The sequence below is a fragment of the Maylandia zebra genome, linkage group LG13 (genome assembly GCF_041146795.1).
Source record: "Maylandia zebra isolate NMK-2024a linkage group LG13, Mzebra_GT3a, whole genome shotgun sequence".
NCBI lineage: Eukaryota > Metazoa > Chordata > Actinopteri > Cichliformes > Cichlidae > Maylandia > Maylandia zebra.
In genome coordinates, this window is record NC_135179.1 from 27,100,830 (window position 1) to 27,122,967 (window position 22,138).

General features: G+C 40.7%; 1 protein-coding gene across 5 annotated transcripts in view; it reads left to right on the forward strand.

Annotated features, from left to right (window-relative positions):
* Window positions 1–15,338, forward strand: part of cpeb3 (cytoplasmic polyadenylation element binding protein 3) — a 41,429-nt gene extending 26,091 nt beyond the window's left edge. For all 5 annotated transcript variants that reach the window (XM_012920043.5, XM_012920044.5, XM_004554545.5 and 2 more), the window contains 4 exons: window positions 6,688–6,806; window positions 7,881–7,995; window positions 8,509–8,690; window positions 10,863–15,338. In XM_012920043.5, the coding sequence (XP_012775497.1) occupies window positions 6,688–6,806; window positions 7,881–7,995; window positions 8,509–8,690; window positions 10,863–11,090 (644 nt within the window). In that variant the 3' untranslated portion in view covers window positions 11,091–15,338. The remainder of the gene's footprint in view (window positions 1–6,687; window positions 6,807–7,880; window positions 7,996–8,508; window positions 8,691–10,862) is intronic.
* The last annotated feature ends 6,800 nt before the right edge of the window (window positions 15,339–22,138 follow it).

The following is a 22,138-nucleotide window of genomic DNA, read 5'->3' on the forward strand; positions in this document are numbered from 1 at the left end:
ATGCTGTAACGGGTCTATTATTTGCCTCTCTGTTTTTGATTTTAGAGTTTAATTTAATTTTTAGTTTCTTTGGTCACCAGAGAAAAAAAAACAAACGAACTGCATGTATAGAATCAAATCTGATCCAAAATGCTTAAAGAGTTTGAAATTACTTTGACTGCCATGTTATTCTCATGGCACTTTTATGGAGAAGGAATATTGTTGTAGTTACAGTGGATTCAAAGACTCACCGTATTTTTTGGACGATAAGGCGCACCGGATTATAAGGTGCATTAAGGGAAACAAAACTTGCTTCCGCCACTTCCGTACCATTGATTCATTAATGTTGAATTCTCTTGCAGCTGCTCTATTGCCATGTTGTTGCAGTATATTAATGACTAACCTCGTATTGTGGATGGATTATCTCAGTTGTTCTCGTAACTGAAGCTTGGTCCGTTTACAGCATCCTGCCATGCGATTGCATTTGTCCCTAACCATTGGGAACCCTCACGCTAACTTTTATCGCGTCGAAAAACGTTAGCATTCATCCTCTAGCTTCACTGTTTATGTTATGTCGCTAGCGATCACGTAGCACATCACTCTATACCAGCTAGCCCAACTTCAGTAACCCTACAAACGTCACTGCTGTTTAATTTTCTGTCTTTATTTATTTTGGGAGTGATAGCAGAGCCGTATGTTTTAATTTTTTCAGAAATCTCTCAGTCAGAACATGCTATATCATGTTTAGGTGGAAACTAGCGAGCTAACTTCCTGCTAACTTCTAACTCCGTTAAATTTAATAAATTCTGTTTTCATGGATGCCTGGATGTTAAACGTAATTATTACACATGGTAAAGCAGCAACGCTGATCATAAAGGATTTTAAGTGCGCCTTACAGTGCAGAAAATACGGTATGTTAAAGAGGCCTTTTTAGTTTGTTCAATTATCACCTTATTCTGGAGATCATTTATACACTGATCTCTAGGATGCTATCCTCAGTACCAGAGGACACATTTACCTACTGGTTACTATAGTGCAGTATCTGGTTCTTTAAAGACAGACATACCTTCCTTAACAGTTACACTTGCATTTATCAGGTGGCCAGACACAAGACCCCAAACCATCGCAAATGGTGCACTGAGTTAGCTGCATGCCTGATGTTCCACATAACAGTTTTAAATAGATAAAAGGTAGATGTTTGTGTTTCTGATGCCCTTAAGCGTGCAAGCTCTTACAGCTTTATATGATACTGGTATTTTGCTTTTATGAACTAAATGGAACATCCCTATTTGATGTTTGTGGGAGGGGGTGTGAACAGTAAGCTCTGGTCAGTGCGGGGCTGCCGCTCACACCCTCTCCTGTCGCCTAAACACTGTCATCACTATTGTTGGCAATGAGCGTCAAATGTTAGGGAGCTATTTCTGTCTGTGACCAGGGAGGAGGAGGAGGAGGAAGGTGGTTGTTGTTTGCATGGCATAGCCTGAGCACTGCAAACATACTGCTCTGCATCCTGTAGTTACCTTGTGCCAGACTTGTTTGAATGTCATCTACATCCCCCTCTTTATCTAAATGCTGAAAGGCTGAAATAATGGCAGCAGAGAAGTGCTGCAGAGGCACGCCAATACTCAGGGCTTGATTTATCTTCTCGCACTCGTGTGGGGATTATATCCAGTGAGTGACTTCCTCAAATTGAGATGATTAGTGACGCTTCACTTCGCCGCTCCTCTGCTCTACCGCCGACTACTCTGCAATTGCTTCAGAGCCTCAGGGGCCTGTATTTGTTTTTAGGAGAGCAGATGTTTGTGTCCCCCTTCATCCATCCAGCCAAGCCCTCCTCCTCCTCCTCTCCCTACTTATTCTTCTCCTCCTCCTCCTGCTGTCAGCGGCCTGTCTCGTTACATTTTGTGTCAGAGTCGCAGCCTTTCCTCTCTCACAGCACATATAGCATACATGGAGGTTTAGTATCTTCTATCCTTTGCATCTCATCCAGGTCTTTGAAGTATGTGCACAAGAGCACTGTTTGTGAGAGTATTAATGATAAGCTCTGGATTTAAATGTCCCCATTAAAGCCAGAGAGGTGCACACTGTGACCACGCTCGCTCAGCTTATCTAGCCATTGCGGATTGGATTTCAGCAAAGTCAACGTAACTTTGAATTGATGAGATAATGGGCAGAATAGGATTGCACTGTATGACTTTGATGTAGCAGTGGAAAGATGTTGGCGCACTGCTTAAAGTCCAAGCTCACGCTATCAAATTCAAAGATACGAAAGCAGATCGAGTAGAAACTAGTTCAGAGAGCAGTCATTATGGAGCCGTTCTTTAAAAATAAGAGAGATGTCGGCATTCGTTTTCTATCGACGGCTGAAAACAACGACTGTTGTGACTTTACTAAAGGTTCCAACTACTTCTCAGCACTTTAGTGTATTCATATTAACTGTGCAGACATGAAATTGTTATCAGTCTTCCCACCTGATCTCCCAAAAAGGTCAAACTAGCAGCTCACGTCTTTTGTTTTACTCCACAAAATGTCATCCTGTTGCCACTGACGTGACACTTTCTCTCCACATGAGTCACTCAGCTGGCCTCCTTTGCTGGAAAGACTCGGTCCTGCGTGAAGTCATCGGTTTGTCCAAGAGGGGGCCTTTTGTTTGTCTGTTAACTGCGCTCTATAGGAGGAAAGAAATACTGCTGGTGTACATATTCTCACCCCCCACCCACCCCCAGCCCGCTCGCTAGACAGTGCTCGGAGCTCAGCAGCAAAGCCCTATAAATCTCAGGCACGAGCCAATGCAGATCTGTGCTCTCCTCCCGCGGCATAAGCCTCTGCACTGCGCAAGGATGATGGAAAAAGAGAAATCCTCAGCACCATTCAGATGTCTGAGCGTTGGAGGGGGACAGAGTGGCCAGAGGAATCTGCGCAGGCCACTTTAACAAGCAGCCTTGGCTGAAGTATTATTTTGATCGTGACATGTAGAATTATGAGGCTCTTATTCTGGTGAAGCTGTCCAACCACGGAAGTCTAGTTTAGGACTGTATAAAGTTTTTTTTTTGTTTGTATTAACGGGATGTTTGCTGAGAGATTTTCCCCTCCGACAGGTGTAATGCTGTGACAGGAGTTCACGTATTGGTTGCAGTGCAAAGTGGGGTGTAGCAAATAGAAATGACTGCATCACTTTTAGGTCTTTTGCATCAACTCTACAACTTCCTAACCGGGCACATTAAAGCAGGAGCTTCCCATTCGCCTCGGCCGCCTCTGCTATTTTAAAACTCCGTTTGTAAGGCAGCCATTCATGCACCCTCTCTCCCTTCTCTTCCTACCTTTTCTCACTTTTAAAAAAAAAAAACCTCTCTCTTGCTCCTCTCCCCCTCCTCCTTCTCCCTCTCCGCCTCTCTCTTCTGTCCTGGGTCATGGAACACGTTGTTCCCTCCTTCAGACTGTATGAGCTGCTGGCTAGCTCTGCCTTTTCATGCCTCCCCCCCCTCTTGTGCACGACTGCAGTTGCCTTTTTTTTCTCTCTCTTCCGAGGGGGAATGTCAGCATTAAACCACATGATTTCTCCCAATGACAAACCCTCTTTATGTAAGCCTGCAACCCAGAGACAGGGGGTCTTATGTCGGGTGATGATGAGGCACGTGCAGGAAGATGGTGATGCACAAAAATCCTCTTTATGTCATGTCTGATTGTGCATTTCCTGTGTGTGGTGTGGACGGGGGTTAGCTCTGTAAGGACCAGTTACAAAAAAGACAGAGATTAGTTGGTCGCTTCAAGCAGCTGATTTTAATTAGTTTTGCATTGTGGATATTATTGTTTTGCTCACAGTGGTACAGTTTGTTGTTGGGGAACACATCATAGCCCCGCTGAGCTTATTAGCCTGCAAAACCAACAGCTAAAACCCTTTAATTAGTGAGGTCCCCTGGGGTTATTTGCATAAAGCTTAGATGCATACAGAGACTTAATGTTGTGTACTGCTGCTGTGCTAGCAAAATCTGATATTTATCTAATTGACATACTGTTAATACATATCTCATTTTTAAGAATTTGTCAGACGAAATGAAAAAAAAATCATCTGGGGTGTCTTGGAAAACTCTCCCCCCCACCTACCATCATTTAGTGATGAATTTCAAAGTGAAATGAACCTGGAATTGAACAAATAAATCTTAATGGATTCATCTGATTTACTTTGTAAATCCCTAAATAAGATGCAATGCCAACAAGTTAACTTCAGAGGTCACGTGGATTAGTAGTATAAACCGGAGCCAAATGACTCTTTTATTAAAAGAACATGGAAAGAATATCTCACCCATATCTCAGAGATTTAACGTGGATACGAAAGGTAATACTGATATAGTGGCAAAGTTCCACAGTGGAGATGGGAGTATCGGTCCATAGATCAGCATTAAACTGTCCATTTCATGGAGTGGATCTATATGGAAAGGTTGCCAGTACGTAAAAAACATTTGGAGTTGGAAAGGGTAAGTGGCAGATTTTCCAAAAAAGTTTGCTGATCAGACAAAACTAAGAGCTGATTTAGACTCGTGTGGGGAGGTGCACATCAAATAGCTGTAGATCATAGCGTAGGGTTTCAGGTGGGTCTGACGTTACGTTGTAGCCACTGATTCATAAATCCCCAATAAAGCATAACTTTTCAGTTTCAGTCTGCCAGAAAGGCCAAGAGTGTCTGTTATCAGCAGGACAATGGCCTTAAACACAACTCTAATCCCACATTGGAGTGGTTTAAAGGTAAAGCTCAAACTTTAGTGCAATTGAGAATCTGTGGCATTACTTGAAGATGCTGCTTTACACCAGTACGACTCATCTGACTTGAAAGAGCCGGAGCAGTTTCACCTTGGAGAACCGGCGAAAATCCCAGTTGCCAGATGTTTTAAACTGAAAGAGACGTGCCCGGAGAACCTTGCAAGTCTAACTGCTTCAAAAGGTAGCTCTACAAAGTACGAGGTGAATTCTTAAACACACTCAGGTTTTCACCACGAAAGTGGTAGACATGCTGTATTGCAGATCCTGAGTGTGGCGTTCAGGGAAGGACTACTTTTCTTCCCATCTACTGACCAGTTTAAGTTCCAACACAGTTTTGTGTTTGGTGGCTTCTGCAAAAATGCTGCTTTTGGGTTCTTTTCAGTATTTTCTGCGCAGTCGCAGTTTTCTCGCTCTTCAGAGTCATCAGATCACAATCCTGAAGCTTCATACACTGCATGGAAATCTGCTGCAGTGTTTTCTGCTGCTGTAGATGCCGATGTCAGGAAGATGCAGTAGTCATCACTGCTAGAGGGAGAGCAGTGCCACATCACTGCGATGGCGAGACGCGTCACATGCATCAGGGCACATGCCTCACGTTCAGTCGCAGTCGGACAAAAACCCTTTCTCCTAAGGACAAACCCACATCTGCTTACGCACCTGCTTTTTTTTTTCAGCTTACCTTTGAGACTGGCGGCAGTTTTCTTTCTTGCATTGCTTTTATCCCCCCTTCCCTAATACATGCACGCAGATGCATCTACACACCACGGGGTCTGCTGAGTCAGACCTTTTTTTTTTTTTTTTGCTCCTCCAGTTTCTGCTTATCTAAACTGTAGCAACTCTACTCAGAAATGTTAAAACATCAAAGTCGCATTGCCACTCGTGCATTTGTCCATGTCAGTGTGTGTCACTGGGTTTTGCATTTGTTAGGGTGATACGATGTCAAAGATAATTGGGTTCTCACTGGAACAAATGGCCTTTAGAGATACGCAATAGGTGAAGTGACTGGAGTCGGAGTGTCCTCCGGTAGAAACCCACTCAAACTCCTCAGACAGCAGCTCGTAATCCTCTGACTCATGGGTGCCACAGGTGTTGCCGGGTCCTTTCTGGCATAAATAGAGCAATAAATGAATAGGTTAGTGTTATTCAGAGGTGACTGTGTGGCATTATCTCCTGCCTTTTTTTGACTGATGTGCTGCACTGGATATTTACCTTTATCAGTTTCAGACATGCATCCTGTATTTATTATCCATCTGTCAAAAAAGTTTTCTTTTTTTGTCTTTTCTCAATATATGGCGCTCATGATGCTCAGCCTATAAATCAGATCTTTGTTGCTCGTTATCCCCGTAGCACCGCGTGATGGATGTACCCTATTGAATTGGGTGCCTGAAGTGGCTTAATAGCTCTGACCTTGGATGAGGTCTCTGCTCTCCGTGCTAAATAATTCAGTAGTACAGAGTGACTGTCTGAATTGCTCATTCTTTCTTTCTGCCTCTCAAAGACATCACCAAACTCTCTCTACCTGACTCTGGAAGATCTGCAGTGCGTTAGGCTGATCAATTTTGCATGGTTCCTTTAGGAGTGAAGCACTCCGTGCCATTTAATCTGAGGCTGTGCAGGCGGCAAGGTGCCTGGAACATCTGAATGTCTCGTATATGAATGCAAGGCTGATGAGTATGGAAGAACAGGCTGCAAGGTCATCTGTGCACTTGGAGCCCTGCTTGTCTGAATCTATGAATAGTTCAAAGGAAAACAGTGTGGGGCTTAGTCATGGGATTGTGACACTGTATTTAAAAAATAAAGTCTGATATCCATGAATTCTTGCCTTGAAGACAGACTTTAAAGTGTCATGGTCACAAGGTTGTGACTATTAAACACAGGAAATGTAGTTTCTGTGGAAACTCTTTTTTTCTCTCTTCCTGTAAAATCCCTGTTTTTGTTTTTCCTTTTTAGGCTATGCCTTCCTGCTTTTCCAGGAAGAATCTTCTGTTCAGGCCCTGATTGATGCCTGCATTGAGGAAGATGGAAAACTCTACCTGTGTGTATCCAGTCCCACAATCAAAGACAAACCAGTAAGTTTAAGACAAAGTTCTTGAAATGGTGCAACATACTTTGACATGGCTACCACATTTCCCTCCATATTTTCTTGGGGTACATGTGTTTTCTTGAATTAATGAGAGTTCACTTATTTAAATTGCCCAGACAGTATGCCCACGGTTCTTAAAAAAAAAGTTGATTCTGTTTTATTCATATAGTGCCAAATCACAAGAACAAGTGTGTAACGGTGCTTTATATTGTAAGGTAAAGACTCTAAAATATACAAAAAGCCTGAACAATCAAATGATGCCTTAGACCCTGTTAGAAAGCTCTTGGTGACAGTGGCAAGGAAAAACTCCCTTTACAGAATAAAAGACACACTGTCTTTTATTCAAATTCAGAGAGTGAAAAGAATAAATAACTAAGGGAATGTTCAGGGTCACCTGATGCAGCCCTCTTTTTTCTTTTTTTTTCTTTTTTTTTAATATTTATAAAATTTCAGCACAACCTTAAAAGTAGAGAGGGTGTTTGTCTCCTGAATCCAAATTTGGTGCTGGGTCCAGTTGATCACCAAAAAAAAATTCAAGTGCCATGCTAGTGGCCTGTGAGGTTAACAGTAGTGCTTTGAGCCAACTGCTAAAATTAGCATGCTGTCTGGCTCTCAGTGCCAATTCCAGCATGTTTATGTGTTTAAGTTTAGCTGGTTAACCTTCTTATTTTAGCACAGACTCTAAGGCTTCTAACATTAAGTTGTGTACATTCTATATGGAAATCATATAAGTTGTGTAACATTAAGATAGAGATATATATCTATCCATCTATACATCTACATCTACATATATATGAGAGAGAGAGATGGAGATATATGTAGATATAGTTTACTTGTATTGAGATAAACTGTGTGGTGTGTTGTTCAGACAATGTCTGTGGACCATTGATTTGTAGAAGATTGTGGGCTACTATCTTTCTAATTTACTCTGGATTAAACTAATGTATAGTTAACATAATTGATTGATACCACACTGCTATCTAGTTAAAACCAAATGCACAACCAGCTTACCACACAATGACTTCTAAGTGGGAACATTTCATTTTTCTTTTACACAAAGGTCCAGATCCGTCCCTGGAACCTGAGCGACAGTGACTTTGTCATGGATGGCTCCCAGCCTCTGGATCCCCGCAAGACCATCTTTGTTGGGGGGGTGCCACGGCCCCTGCGTGCAGGTAAGTCAGAAATATGAATGAGAGGACATCTTTTTTTTTTTTCTTTTTTTTTCCCCAGCAAGCTCCCAGAGCCTCTAAATTGCCTTTATAACATTGGCTGGCATGGAGCTCAGAGGCTGGAGGCTATAATGAAAGTTCTTCCTGTGAGAAAACAATCCTCTACTTGGGTTTCCAGGACGGAGGCCAAGTGGTCATCACGTTAAGAATTCATGGTGTAATGGAAGGCTCAGTCTTTCTTTTCTTGGGCTAAACATTGCTGGCTTGTCTGCAATGTGACCCCCTGCTAATTACACCAGCAGTTTGAGTTGAGACTGCTGCTCTGATGCGTAGTGTAGCAGGGCAGATTTTTATGTCGGACACTTCTTTTGCTTTTTCAAGCGTAACTGAAGGCTTTCAATTTGAAGAACAAACTAAACTCAGAACTTGCAAACTCACAGAAACTCCCGAGAGGAGTTTGTGGCACTAATCATCTCTCTCCCCACCCCCACCTCTCTTCCCTTCCTTTCTCCGCAGTGGAGCTGGCTATGATCATGGACAGGCTGTACGGAGGTGTTTGCTATGCTGGCATCGACACGGACCCAGAGCTCAAATACCCAAAGGGAGCCGGCCGCGTGGCCTTCTCCAATCAGCAGAGCTACATCGCTGCCATCAGCGCTCGCTTCGTTCAGCTGCAGCACAATGACATCGACAAAAGGGTGAGTGAGTTTGTGAGCTTCGTGAGCTTCGTGAGCTTCGTTCACAGCGATCCCTCTTCTGAAAGAGAGCAGCGTCTCGACCACAAGTGAGGTTTTCACAGTCATTCCTATGGCGAGCTGTGGAGCTGAACTCTGCTTGAGTCCTCCATGTATCAGAGTTTTCATTATAGCAGGGATTTCAGCCAGCTACCCAACATAGCCTACAATAACGAAAGGCCATGCCTGGATGTGTAATGACTATGGCCTTTGGCTGAGTCCCGACACATAGGGATGGTTTAATTATAGTAGTTCCCTATACATGTATATTCACTGGAGCTGTGCTGCTGGGTGGTTATTTTAGGCACGCCGTGACCGAGGGAGACTGGTTGTCAGCCAGGAAGCTGAGCCTCTGCAGGGCGGGGCTGTCCAACCCACCTCAGCTATCACCATCTATCTTCAGTCGGGGGTTTATGGTGTCTTTATTATGACTTGGACTGTTTGCCGAAAACACCACTTTACAGCATCAAAAACATTCACACAACAAAATATTTATTTTCATGTCTTTGAACCAGATACCTAGCAAAATTTCTTCCTTTTATGCGGTAAATAGATGTCCATCTTACATTTGTTTTGTTGTTTTAGGCATTAGGCTGCAACAAAAGGATTCAAGTTGAAAGAATTAAGAGTTTTGAAAGGATTTATATTCACTGCAGACCACAGACAGTGGAGCGCATTCTTGAAATTCATGTTCAGTTGTGGTGAGAAACTAGGATGCCAGCTGGTGCCATTTTCTCTTCGTCCTTCTTCTCGCCTTCATTGTCTGTGACTCACTTAACTGTAAATGGCTCTTGATGATAGCACATGTGAGCTAATTACCTCTGGTCAGCTCTGTGTCCACCGAGATGAAATTGGTGTTTAATGGCCTGGCAGCTTGGCCGTTTCTTTCTGGCTTTCTTGCTTTTTTGTCTTCCGTGAGCTCGTTGCTCTCAGCAGTGGATATTCCACTGTAGCTGCTGCAGAGTTTGGCTAAGCACAGTCTCCCACTGCTGAAGGATTTGATAACCTTTCATTTTGTGGCCACACTATAACAAGGTTAACATCCACCTCTGCCTGCTTGTATGCTGAGGCGTCTCCATGGTGACTGAGCTCTCATTTCTTGTCTCCTGGCTTCATTATATTGGTGGATGGGTGGATACCTGTCCTGTTTTATTTTAGAAATTGTCAAACGGATCACAATGAACGGGGGTTCTGGACTATGACTTAAATGGGCAACACATCTGGAGAAAACCAGCTGTTATTCTAGCACAGTTACTGTGCAAATCACATATATACACAACAACAACAAAAAACTGGAGGAAATGGAAAAAAAACCTGCAGCTCGCATACTTTATTTTTAATGGCCAGTAGAGGGCGCCTTCTTTGGTTGCAAAAAGACCTGATAGTACAGCAGTCCATGCTAAAATGGCCCTTGAATCTTTGCTCTGTTACCTTGGTAAACATTTTCCTGACTTTATGGGCTCAATCACTACTTTTACTGAATCACTGAATAAAACACGACATTAATTAACTGATCCACCTTTCATTAGTCTCATGTGGTTTCATGAACCAGTGGGAGATGCCATGATGGATACACCCATCTTTTATACTGGGAATCGATGCAGACTGTTTAATGGCAACGGTAGATCTGTACCAATTGTTTGACCCCACACCTGTGGAAAGGATTGTGGATGTAGCCTGGAGTTATTTATTGATTGCTTAAAATCCATCAGTGACTCATAGCAGCCCTATTTTTTGATTATCATGCAATGACACCCAGAGGACATGGTAGTTTCACTGAACCGGGCTTCCGTTTCTCGTTGCTCGTTGACGGGGAGGCAGCTGCAGCTGATCTGTTTTATCAGGTTTCCTTGATTTGTCTGTCATTTCATATCTAAAAATATCTGTTCTCATTCACAGTGAACACGATTGCATTAGCTGGTTTCTTTTTCTTTAAAACATTGTTGAGGCTGACAGATTATGGCAGCAGTCGCCGTGAATACAGTATTACTGAGCCCTTTGTTTCAAAGACTGTTTACTTGAACAGGAAGTGAATTTTTTATGAATCTGAGCGTACGCCACTTCAATCTGTGTTTTTTGGATATGATAACCTAAAATGCGGTTTTGTTTAGATTTTTTTTTTTTTTTTTTTGCCAGGTGGAGGTCAAGCCGTACGTCTTGGACGACCAGATGTGCGACGAGTGCCAGGGGGCACGCTGTGGGGGCAAGTTCGCCCCCTTCTTCTGTGCCAACGTCACCTGCCTGCAGTACTACTGCGAGTACTGCTGGGCCAGCATCCACTCACGAGCCGGCCGAGAGTTTCACAAGCCACTGGTGAAGGAAGGGGGCGACCGCCCTCGACATGTGTCCTTCCGCTGGAGCTGAGGGAGTTGGTTGAGTCCAAGAGCCAGCCCTGCCTAACCCCCCGCCCCTCCTCCCCAGTGAACCCACGCCAACCTGCCCCCAAAAAATCCTCCTGCAGCCTGGGACAGCGCTGGAACCCTCCTCCCCAAAGCCCCATCCATCCACCCTGCATCCCACAAACACCTCATGATAAAAAAAAGGCAGAAGTGATACCATCAAACACATGGGACTTTCTTCACAGCACACAGCTCTGAACTCATCGTCTAGTGTTCCCCCCGACGATGAAGCTTTGTGGGGGAATTGAAATGCGAAAATCCATGAGCTTAGAATTTGCACTTTGGCACAAAATCTTACTAAACACACACACAAACACACACGCACACAGGATGGTATGTTAGGCCCCTGGCTACTTTTAGTTCCCTGTTCTGTTGACTAGGTGGTGCGGTACGTCCTGTTGGACCTCCCTCCCCTTTACTAAGACAGAGGTGGGACCATGCAAATATTTAAAATATACATATATAAATATATATAAATATATATATTTTGTTTTGTACCTATCTATACATCTATAGATAATTTAAATTTTACGTAAAAGGAGCATGCACTTATTTTCAAAACCTGTAGTTATATTGCCCCTGATTTAAGAAGAAAAAAGAACTACCAAAGGCAAATGAAATTAATGCATACTGAGGAGCAAAATAGGTGACATAAGATGTAGCAAGATTCAACAGCTATCCAGTAGTGTGGAGTTAAAAAGAGAAAAAATAACACGGCTATATTCGCTCTCCATTTTGACTCTGAAAATATTAATACCTCATATGCGCAATCAGATCAGTTTGCTTTCTAGGTCTTTATTTTTGATAATAACATTATTTTTTAGTGTTATGTAAATGTAATGCTGCAATAGCTTTGCTGCTAAATCCATGGTATAAACAGATACCATAACTTTATTCAGGCTAGGGTGTAAAATAACAGCAGATGTAGAGAGAAGCACCTGGTGGGTTTTTTTACGTTTTCTTTTTTTTTCCTCCTAAATTAAATGAGAGCCGCGGCAGGGGGAGGGGGCGCCCCCAGGCAGAGACGGCTAACTTTTGTGTGTGTGTGTGTGTGTGTGTGTGTGTGTGTGTGCTTGTGTGTGCGTGTGTGGGGACCGGGCGGGGGGGGGGATGGGGAGGGTCGCCCCCTAACTGCATGTTTATTTCAATCAGGTTGCTGCATGCAATAGACTTTTTCAATATCACGTCTATTCGATTCTGCCCATGTTTGCACAGCACACTACAGACGTAGGTTTGACTCACACCAAACTGGACAGATACAGGGAAAAGCTGGTCAGAGGAACCAGAGGGTTCCTGCACAAACAGGCATCCAGATAATATGATAAAGACAAAACCTTAATAATCACAAATCCCCAAAAAAAAAAATGTAGGATTACCATTAAAACAAAAAAACTGTCTGATAGGTGAAGTACTTTTTTCCCTTTTTTGCAGTGATTGTTGATAGAATTGTGCAATTTTTTATACAGTACGTAGTTAGGTCTGAGTATGCCTAGAACTGTGATTCGCTTTAACTGTCGTCAGTGTCCGACATAGAAGTCCTGTGAAATGTCATAACTAGTGTATGCACACGTATATATGTTCTCTTGTACACACACCTACTTGCACACACGTACACACACACACACTCTTGCACCAGTACACACAGAAGTCTCTCACATGTGTACTCGGACGGCTGTCGATCTTTTTTTTTTTTTAAATGCACATTAACTGGGTCCGAGGAGACGCAACCAATGTGAGCTTAGACTGAGAACTGAGTTGAAATTATCCTTTTATTTTTCCACCATTGAGAAAAAGCGCACGTTTACGTCCCAGAGTGCAACCAAAGAGCTCACGTGTTCGACTTTGTTTAACAGAGACCACCTGACACACGGGATGAGGAAACTGGACGGTACGTGGGCGCAGCAGATCGGATGAGGAAAAAAAAAAAAAGAGAGAGGCGTTTAGGGGCGAGGAGTCAAACTTAACACTGAAGCTACTGGACACTTGATAAACTGAGCCCTGCACATGCTCTCGCTAAATGGGAAGGGGTAGGGATGGGTGGGAAGGAGGAGCGTTGCCGGAACATGCAGATGTGCAAACTGGGATTACCACATTTATCCAGATTTTTATTTTCCTGCAAAGCTTGAAGTAATGGACCTGCTTAAAAAAAGAAAAAAAAGGTGGACATATAGATATATATTTTTGTTTTTATCAAAAGGTTATGGTGCAGTTTAAACAGGAATGGGCGGGTAGGTGGATGCAATGCATAGAAACTTTAAGTATTGACTGCTGAAGACGGGGAGGGTATGCTTTTTTTTTTTGGGAGGCTGGGCCACATTACACTGGTTTTAGCAGTTTTGTGGACAATCTGAATGGGATCCTGCATCATTGCGAGTTATCGCGTGTTACCCCTTCCCCTTTTCCTTAATTCCGTGAGTTGTGATTGGCGCCCCTGCAGTCCCTCTCCTCTCTTTCCATTTTACTCAGTTAAACTGTGTGTTTGTTTGTTTTTTCACCAAGAAATCGAAACTAAGCAACAATACGTTTTTTCTTCTTAACTGAGGCTAACCATGAGTAATAATAAGCATCCCTATGAAAGTGAATTCTGGGTATTTTTTGTGACATTTCTTTCCCCACCCAGAAAAAAAAAGGTTTTCTATGTTTGTTCCTTCTCTATAATAGCTATTTGTTATGCACTACTCTTTGTATCTGACCAGTTTTCAACAGTCAGCTGTTCTTTTTGTTAAAAGACAAAAAAAAAGAGAGATAAAGTGTGCTTTCTGACTGACAAGATCTTTTGCAATACCTCAATTTTGAAATATATTAGGAGAGAAAAAGATATTTTCTAAGTAAGTTTATTCAGATGAGAAATATATATTAATTTAATTCTTCAAGAGAAATGATTTAACAGATGGTTGATTTTTCTTTTTTAAATCTTATCATGCTTTTTTTAAAGTTTGCTTTTATTTTAAGAATTAATTATTTTATTTTTTTGGAAAAAGACAACAACTGAAGGAGCTAGAGCTTTATACTAATAATATGTAGTTAGTGAGAGTCTACTTTATTACAGTGGCAGCGAGGGTGAGCGCCCCACTGGTCGAAACATCGGAGGGAGGAGAGCTCTTTAAGGAAATCGAATATAAGGTGCTCAAAGAGGAAAACGACACATATTTCCCACCTTTTTGTATATTTATAATCAATCATTTACTATGCTGACCAGAGTTGTGAAAGAGATCTTCTGTTCGTTATTTTTTTAAGAGAAGTTTTTTATGTTTCCTAAACGTTTGTGCTCCCTTTTTTGTTTTTGTAAGAAAAAAAGAGGGAAAAAAGAGCAACCCCGATTCGTTAGCCCGACGAGAAAGACTTGTGAGAGTCACGGCTGGAGGTAGAGTGAAAAGAATGTTATTTTTACCACAAAACAGACACAAGTGTTTTCACCTGTAACTTGATCTGAAGCCCCCAAGGTGCATCAATAGACTGGTGGCCTTCTATTCTAGCAAGACTTGAATTAGTCCCTTTTTTTTAAAGGCTAACAACCTTGATTCTTTGTCGTAATGTGCAATACTGTTTGTACTGTTTGTAGAAAAGAAGAAAACAAGAAAAAAGAGGCATAAATCTTTACTGCAGAATTATTTTCATTGCAAGCATTGTGATTCACTAAAAATCATTTTCTACTGTGTATTTACCTACTCTACCTGCTAGTACCTTCCAGTAGTAATGTAGCCTTTGTACTGAGAAATTTTCATTATTTTTAGAAAGTTTTGCTAAAAAACAAAAGAAGAATTTAAACATATTTGCATATTTTCATTTTTATTTCATGTTTTTTCTTTACAGACTTATTTCTCAACCATTAATAGTTATTTCTGGGGGAGACTTTCATATCTGGTCAATGTCATTAATATTATTTTGTATTTTTACTTGGAATAAATTAATTTTTATTATGCTAATTCTTTAAAAGTTTATTTTTTTTCCCATTTGTTCACTTTTTCATTTTTTTGGAAGCTATGAAAAAACCCCTTTGTAATATTGTTACTAAAGTGTCTCGTTTCTTGAAATGCTAAGCTTTATGTGTTATAACTTGCTGATGTTGCTTACATTAGTGTGAAAATGATCTAAAGATGAAAAAAAAAAAACCTACTCACAAAGAAACAGATTGGTGGTTGGTGATGTTTAAGTGATTCGCAATGTAAACAGATGAATGGGCAATAAAATAAAAATGGCAGAATGGAGCATACATGTAGTATGTTGTGATGTAATTGTGGAAGATGGGTGACACCACTGACCGTTTACTGCTGTTGCTACTCAGTGCTATGTTCCAGTAATTGCTACTCATTAGCTCACATACTTTATTCTACTCAGCAGATCCTTCTAAAAACACCAGTGACACATGCTGTACGTGGTTCAGTCCCCACAGAGCACACCGGTGTGACTGTATTTAAGTATGAATGTAAACGTAGCTGCACTGTATGATACATATAGAAATTGGAAGGAGCATGTGTGACCTGTACAATATTAATCATTTATAGCAGGCATGGGCCTAATGTGGCTGCTCTATATATATCTGTACTTTCACCCTTTTTCCTGCCTTCAAGGAAAGAACGGTTTGACGTTTGAATATTTTATTTGAGAAAAACTGACTCCTGTCTCTCCTGCTGTATTCATCAATAAACATGGAGGCTGTTAGCTGAACCAAGCATTGAATATAGCTGCAGAAATGAATTTGTAAAACTGCATCTCGTTCGATTTTGTTCTTTACAGATTTGTTAAGGAGATAGTATTGTAGCTTGGTGAGCTTTAGTGGTCTGAGGTGAGAGGTTTTTTGGGGGGCCAGTTTGCTTTAAGCTGTAGTCATTATGTAGGGCGAATCAAAAAGTTGCTTTTTTTCTAGAATACAAAGAGGAAAAAGTAAGAAGTAAGAATTTTGAGATTTAAAAAAAAAAAAGATTTTTCAGAATTTTGCATTCTGAGAATTCAGAATTTTTCCGCCAAGGATGTGGATTCATGAAATCTAAAAAAACAAAACAAAAACATAATTCTCAAAATGCAGAATTCTAAGAAAAGTCAGAATTCTCCCCTTTCTTTTTTTCTTCAAAAATTCTGAATTCTCAGACTTCATATTAAACATTCTCACTAAATTCTCAGGATTCTGAGATTTCAAAGATTCACAATTATGAGAAAACTCTGAACTGTATAAATGTTCTTTATTTCCTTCACTGGCCCTAATCTTCCTCCTTACAGTTACGATAAGTTAACTTTAGCTCAAAAAAAGACTGGAAGCTCAGAAATGGCAACCTTTATGTTGTCCAGAGCTAGCAGAGGCTGCATGTCTAAAGCTCACCAACATCGAGATTACGTTTTATCTCAATAAACGGCAGAAATTAAACATTACAGTGCCACGAGTACTTTCATGAACTGCTTTCTTGGCCTGAGGTATTGAGTTCCTGCAGTTGTGTGCAGGAAGTAGTCCTCCAACACGATAACAGCTCATCACTGTGTCGGTTTAAGCATTGTAGCTTTTTAAGAGTCAAACAGGTATGGTAGCTTTCCTTAATAAGGCTCAATGTCATTGATGTAGAAATTTCTAAAAGTGATAACTCCAAAAATGATGGACTGTTATGTATGACGCCCATTTTTATGAACACAATGATGCTTAAAAGGTTGTTTTAGGTCTGCCTACTGTACAGAAAGTGGATTACAGTCAGAAACACCTAAATTTGTATCAGTATTGAGCAATCAAGCATGATTAACTATCATCAGAATCACATTTCAGTTATGTTTGTGTACAACATAATTTAAACAGTTATTTAGAATCATGTGTAATGATGGGTTGGTCACATGTTTCTTATCTTTCCACATTCCTGCAGCCTACACCCAATGTCCATACTGCATTTAATTATCTTTTCTAAAATGTTTACAAAAGTATAGTCCATACACAAAGTATACACATAAAAGAACACCAACAATCAAATAATGAGCAAGCATGTGGACACAGTGGGGTGGAAAAAGTCCCTCTTAACAGGATAAACCAGACCCAGTGAGGGTCAGCCACATGCCACATCGTTGGGGACACACTGGGGTGAGGGAAAAGAGAAAGTAAGAACAAAACAACCAAAGAAAGTATAGTGAATTTACAGGAAATCAAATGTGATCTTTTTAAAAAAATTAAAAACAAGGACCGCTCAACCTGACCCAAACACTTGAGCAGTGGTGTATATTGTATGTTGTATGTTGTATGTAGTTGTATCCAGTGTTGGTCAAGTTACTTGAAAAAAGTAATCAGTAACTAATTACTGATTACTTCCCTAAAAAAGTAATCCCGTTACTTTACTGATTACTTATTTTCAAAAGTAATTAATTACTTAGTTACTTAGTTACTTTTTAAAAACACGATTTACAACCTGAATAGGTGATAAAGCGATAGATCTTTCAGCCCAATTCTACTTTTTCTGCATAATCCATCATACAAAATGTAATCAAATGGAAAAGTCTCTTTTTAAAACTTGTTTTATAACCTTTTAACGTTACAAGTAACGCGTTACTGCCCATCTCTGGTTGTATCTGATCAGAATTTTGTCACCAGTTTTAAACAAAGTTGCAACATTTTAGCTCTGTCTGCAAACAAAATTGAGTTGAACAGTTCCGAGACTGATAGCAAACTCTCCCTAACTCATTCATTTTCTCATATTAGTGGCTCCTATGTGTTTACCAAATCTACATTATGCATGTTTATTAGTTTGTCACACAGTGGCTCATGGTTGCTTACAGCCTGTATCTGTACTTCACCAAAGAGGCGTCATTCAATCCTGCCAGCTGCCTATCGTAGGAGCATTTTAAGGATGACAGACTCCACCTTTGCTCATATCTATTTAACAGTCTCTTCAGTGTCCTGATACTCCTATATGATCTGCTGTAATCAATAACCATGCACTATCATTAAAAACAGCTCAAACGTTTGAAGTCAGTTAGGAAAATCTTGCTCATAGATCTGTAGATTCAGGCCTTTCTTCTTCTTGAAGACGTGCAGACTCCAGGTGGAAAACAGGAGTGATACACCTGCTGTCAGGCCTGCAGCTATCAGGCTTGTGATGTTCTCGTCTGTCTTAAAGTGGACAAAAATTATTTTTTAAACTGGCACAAATAATTTGCGTGGCATCTTATTTGATGCAGAACACCTGATTGTTCTGTAAATAGCTGGAAATGGTTATTTAAAAAAAACAAAAAAAAAACAAAACTTGGCTGCATTTTTACAGTGGGGCAAAAAAGTATTTAGTCAGCCACCGATTGTGCAAGTTCCCCCACCTAAAATGATGACAGAGGTCAGTAATTTGCACCAGAGGTACACTTCAACTGTGAGAGACAGAATGTGAAAAAAAAATCCATGAATCCACATGGTAGGATTTGTAAAGAATTTATTCGTAAATCAGGGTGGAAAATAAGTATTTGGTCAATAACAAAAATACAACTCAATACTTTGTAACATAACCTTTGTTGGCAATAACAGAGGTCAAACGTTTACTATAGGTCTTTACCAGGTTTGCACACACAGTAGCTGGTATTTTGGCCCATTCCTCCATGCAGATCTTCTCGAGAGCAGTGATGTTTTGGGGCTGTCGCCGAGCAACACGGACTTTCAACTCCCGCCACAGATTTTCTATGGGGTTGAGGTCTGGAGACTGGCTAGGCCACTCCAGGACTTTCAAATGCTTCTTACGGAGCCACTCCTTTGTTGCCCGGGCGGTGTGTTTTGGATCATTGTCATGTTGGAAGACCCAGCCTCGTTTCATCTTCAAAGTTCTCACTGATGGAAGGAGGTTTTGGCTCAAAATCTCACGATACATGGCCCCATTCATTCTGTCCTTAACACGGATCAGTCGTCCTGTCCCCTTGGCAGAAAAACAGCCCCATAGCATGATGTTTCCACCCCCATGCTTCACAGTAGGTATGGTGTTCTTGGGATGCAACTCAGTATTCTTCTTCCTCCAAACACGACGAGTTGAGTTTATACCCAAAAGTTCTACTTTGGTTTCATCTGACCACATGACATTCTCCCAATCCTCTGCTGTATCATCCATGTGCTCTCTGGCAAACTTCAGACGGGCCTGGACATGCACTGGCTTCAGCAGCGGAACACGTCTGGCACTGCGGGATTTGATTCCCTGCCGTTGTAGTGTGTTACTGATGGTGACCTTTGTTACTTTGGTCCCAGCTCTCTGCAGGTCATTCACCAGGTCCCCCCGTGTGGTTCTGGGATCTTTGCTCACCGTTCTCATGATCATTTTGACCCCACGGGATGAGATCTTGCGTGGAGCCCCAGATCGAGGGAGATTATCAGTGGTCTTGTATGTCTTCCATTTTCTGATGATTGCTCCCACAGTTGATTTTTTCACACCAAGCTGCTTGCCTATTGTAGATTCACTCTTCCCAGTCTGGTGCAGGTCTACAATACTTTTCCTGGTGTCCTTCGAAAGCTCTTTGGTCTTGGCCATGGCGGAGTTTGGAGTCTGACTGTTTGAGGCTGTGGACAGGTGTCTTTTATACAGATGATGAGTTCAAACAGGTGCCATTCATACAGGTAACAAGTGGGGGACAGAAAAGCTTCTTACAGAAGACGTTACAGCTCTGTGAGAGCCAGAGATTTTCCTTGTTTGAGGTGACCAAATACTTATTTTCCACCCTGATTTACGAATAAATTCTTTACAAATCCTACCATGTGGATTCATGGATTTTTTTTTTCACATTCTGTCTCTCACAGTTGAAGTGTACCTCTGGTGCAAATTACTGACCTCTGTCATCATTTTAAGTGGGGGAACTTGCACAATCGGTGGCTGACTAAATACTTTTTTGCCCCACTGTAGATAAATAGCTGCAAATAACTTTCTTGTTTACAAAACTTGTGCATAGGTTTTTAAAATTTACAATTTATAGTTGCATTTCAAGTTAATGATTCATGAAACATGTTTGTGGTTGTTACTTTTTTTTTGTCTGATTTTAGATCATTTGTGTTAATACAATATGACATGTGAGGTTGTGCTACTTTTTTTTTTTTTTTTTTAAAGTAACAAGTAACTATAACTAATTGCTTTTCCAAAGTAACTTGCCCAACACTGTCCATCACATCATGACATTTCCATAAATTGGCAAAAATATTACATTACAAAATGCATAGAAAGAAAATAAAGTGGATTCTTTATTTAATACTTCTTGAGGTCAGCTCAAGTTATATTATGAAAAAGAAAAAAAAGGAGAAGAAAAGAAAAGAAAAAAGAAAAATAAAAGGAAAAAAAGAGACGTTATATTGTGAATTATTGGAAGGTTATTCAGATTAACACAATAATAATCTAGAACAATGTGCTTGAGTGTTCACTGTGTTTGTTTGGCTCATAATGAACTTTTAAAAGATGAAAAGTAAGTAAACACCCAACAGCTTTCAGTCATCAATTTGCTTTACAGTCAGTTTATCTTGTGACAGCTTCATGTGATGTTTAACAGGTGATTGAGTGAAGTGTAAATGTGCAAAACTAATCTATAGGCGGCAGCAAATGGCTTGCCTTGTGCCTTCTTGCTGGGATGACTGTCAGTTATCCCATTAAAACAGAATAATCCAGGACAGAGAAACTGACACTTTTTACACTTACTCACGACATTTTTAAACAAATGTTATCTCTAATTTCTGCTTCTTACATTTTCACAACAGACTCATTACTTCAGGTTCAGCAGTACAATTTATAGCAGTTATACAAAGTTGTAGTCACTGTACGTGAGAATCTAGCTAGCGCTAAAGAGGAGGAATCAAGAAGGGTAAGTATCAGATAATTTCACATATCTGTCAGTTCAGAGAAAGAGAGGGAGACAGAGGGAAGGTGGTGCACTAACATAACAAGACAAGAACTATAACCAAACTAAGTACACGAAAATAACATACACAGCAAATGACAGAAATGTAACTAAAAACAAGGCACTGACAAAATCAGACTGGAAGTGCACACTACAGAGATGTGCTGGAAAATATTATACTGAAAGGATGAAACACTGAAGAGCAAGAACATAAATAACTTCATAAACCCAAGGTAAATCATGAACTCACAAAACTCAAAATACTGGGTCAGTGAACCAGGAATCACGACAAGGGTGTGTTAAAGCTAAATGGACTAAAACTGAGCACTCAAAGTGCTTTTTATACAACTTGCCTCATTCACCCAGGCACTTTTTTCTATGTAAGTGCTTTCTATCTATCATTCACACACATTCATAGTCCTACGGATCCATCCATCAAAGAGCAACTTGGAGTTAGTATCTTGCTCAAGGATCTTTGGCATGCAGACTGAAGCAGACGGGGACTGAACCACCAACCGTCTAATTAGCAGGTGGCCTGCTCTACCTTTTGTTCCATCTCTCTGAGTTTTGTGAGTCAAGTGTAGAACACAAACAGTTTCCTGTTGTGGAAAAATAAATTGAGCATCAAAACCAAACTGATTTTCTGAGATATACTGTATTGAAAGAAAGTTATTGAGATTTATTGAAAGGGATCAATCCAGCCAGAGCAGGGTTCATACCAGCAATGACAAACAGGCAAAATAATAACGGCTCCTTTATAGTGTAGGTACAATCTTTGTGTTTATCATTATAAACACAGTTTATAATTAGTTTATTACAGCTAAATAACAACAGTACACTGAGGTTTAATAAGGTGAAACACACATTTTTCTACTATATTTCCACCCTTTTAATTATTTCTAATCACTCTTGTAGTATAAAATTTGTATGCAAAATATAGCAGTAATAAGAAATCCTCTTGTTGGAGGAGGGCGCTCTTTCACCCCTCACTCTTTCGTTCCAGCATAGCTGTAGGTTGAAAGGGGAGAGCACATTGTACACCCTTGTTGTCTTCTTCATCGTCAATATGGAATTTTTTTTAACCCTTTGGGTTATTACTGTGGTTCTGTAATCCTCTTGCAATGGCTGACAGGGACCCAAGTGGCACAGCCTTCAACTTTGACTCCTGTCTGGATTGTCAGCAGTACCTGAAATGGGCCA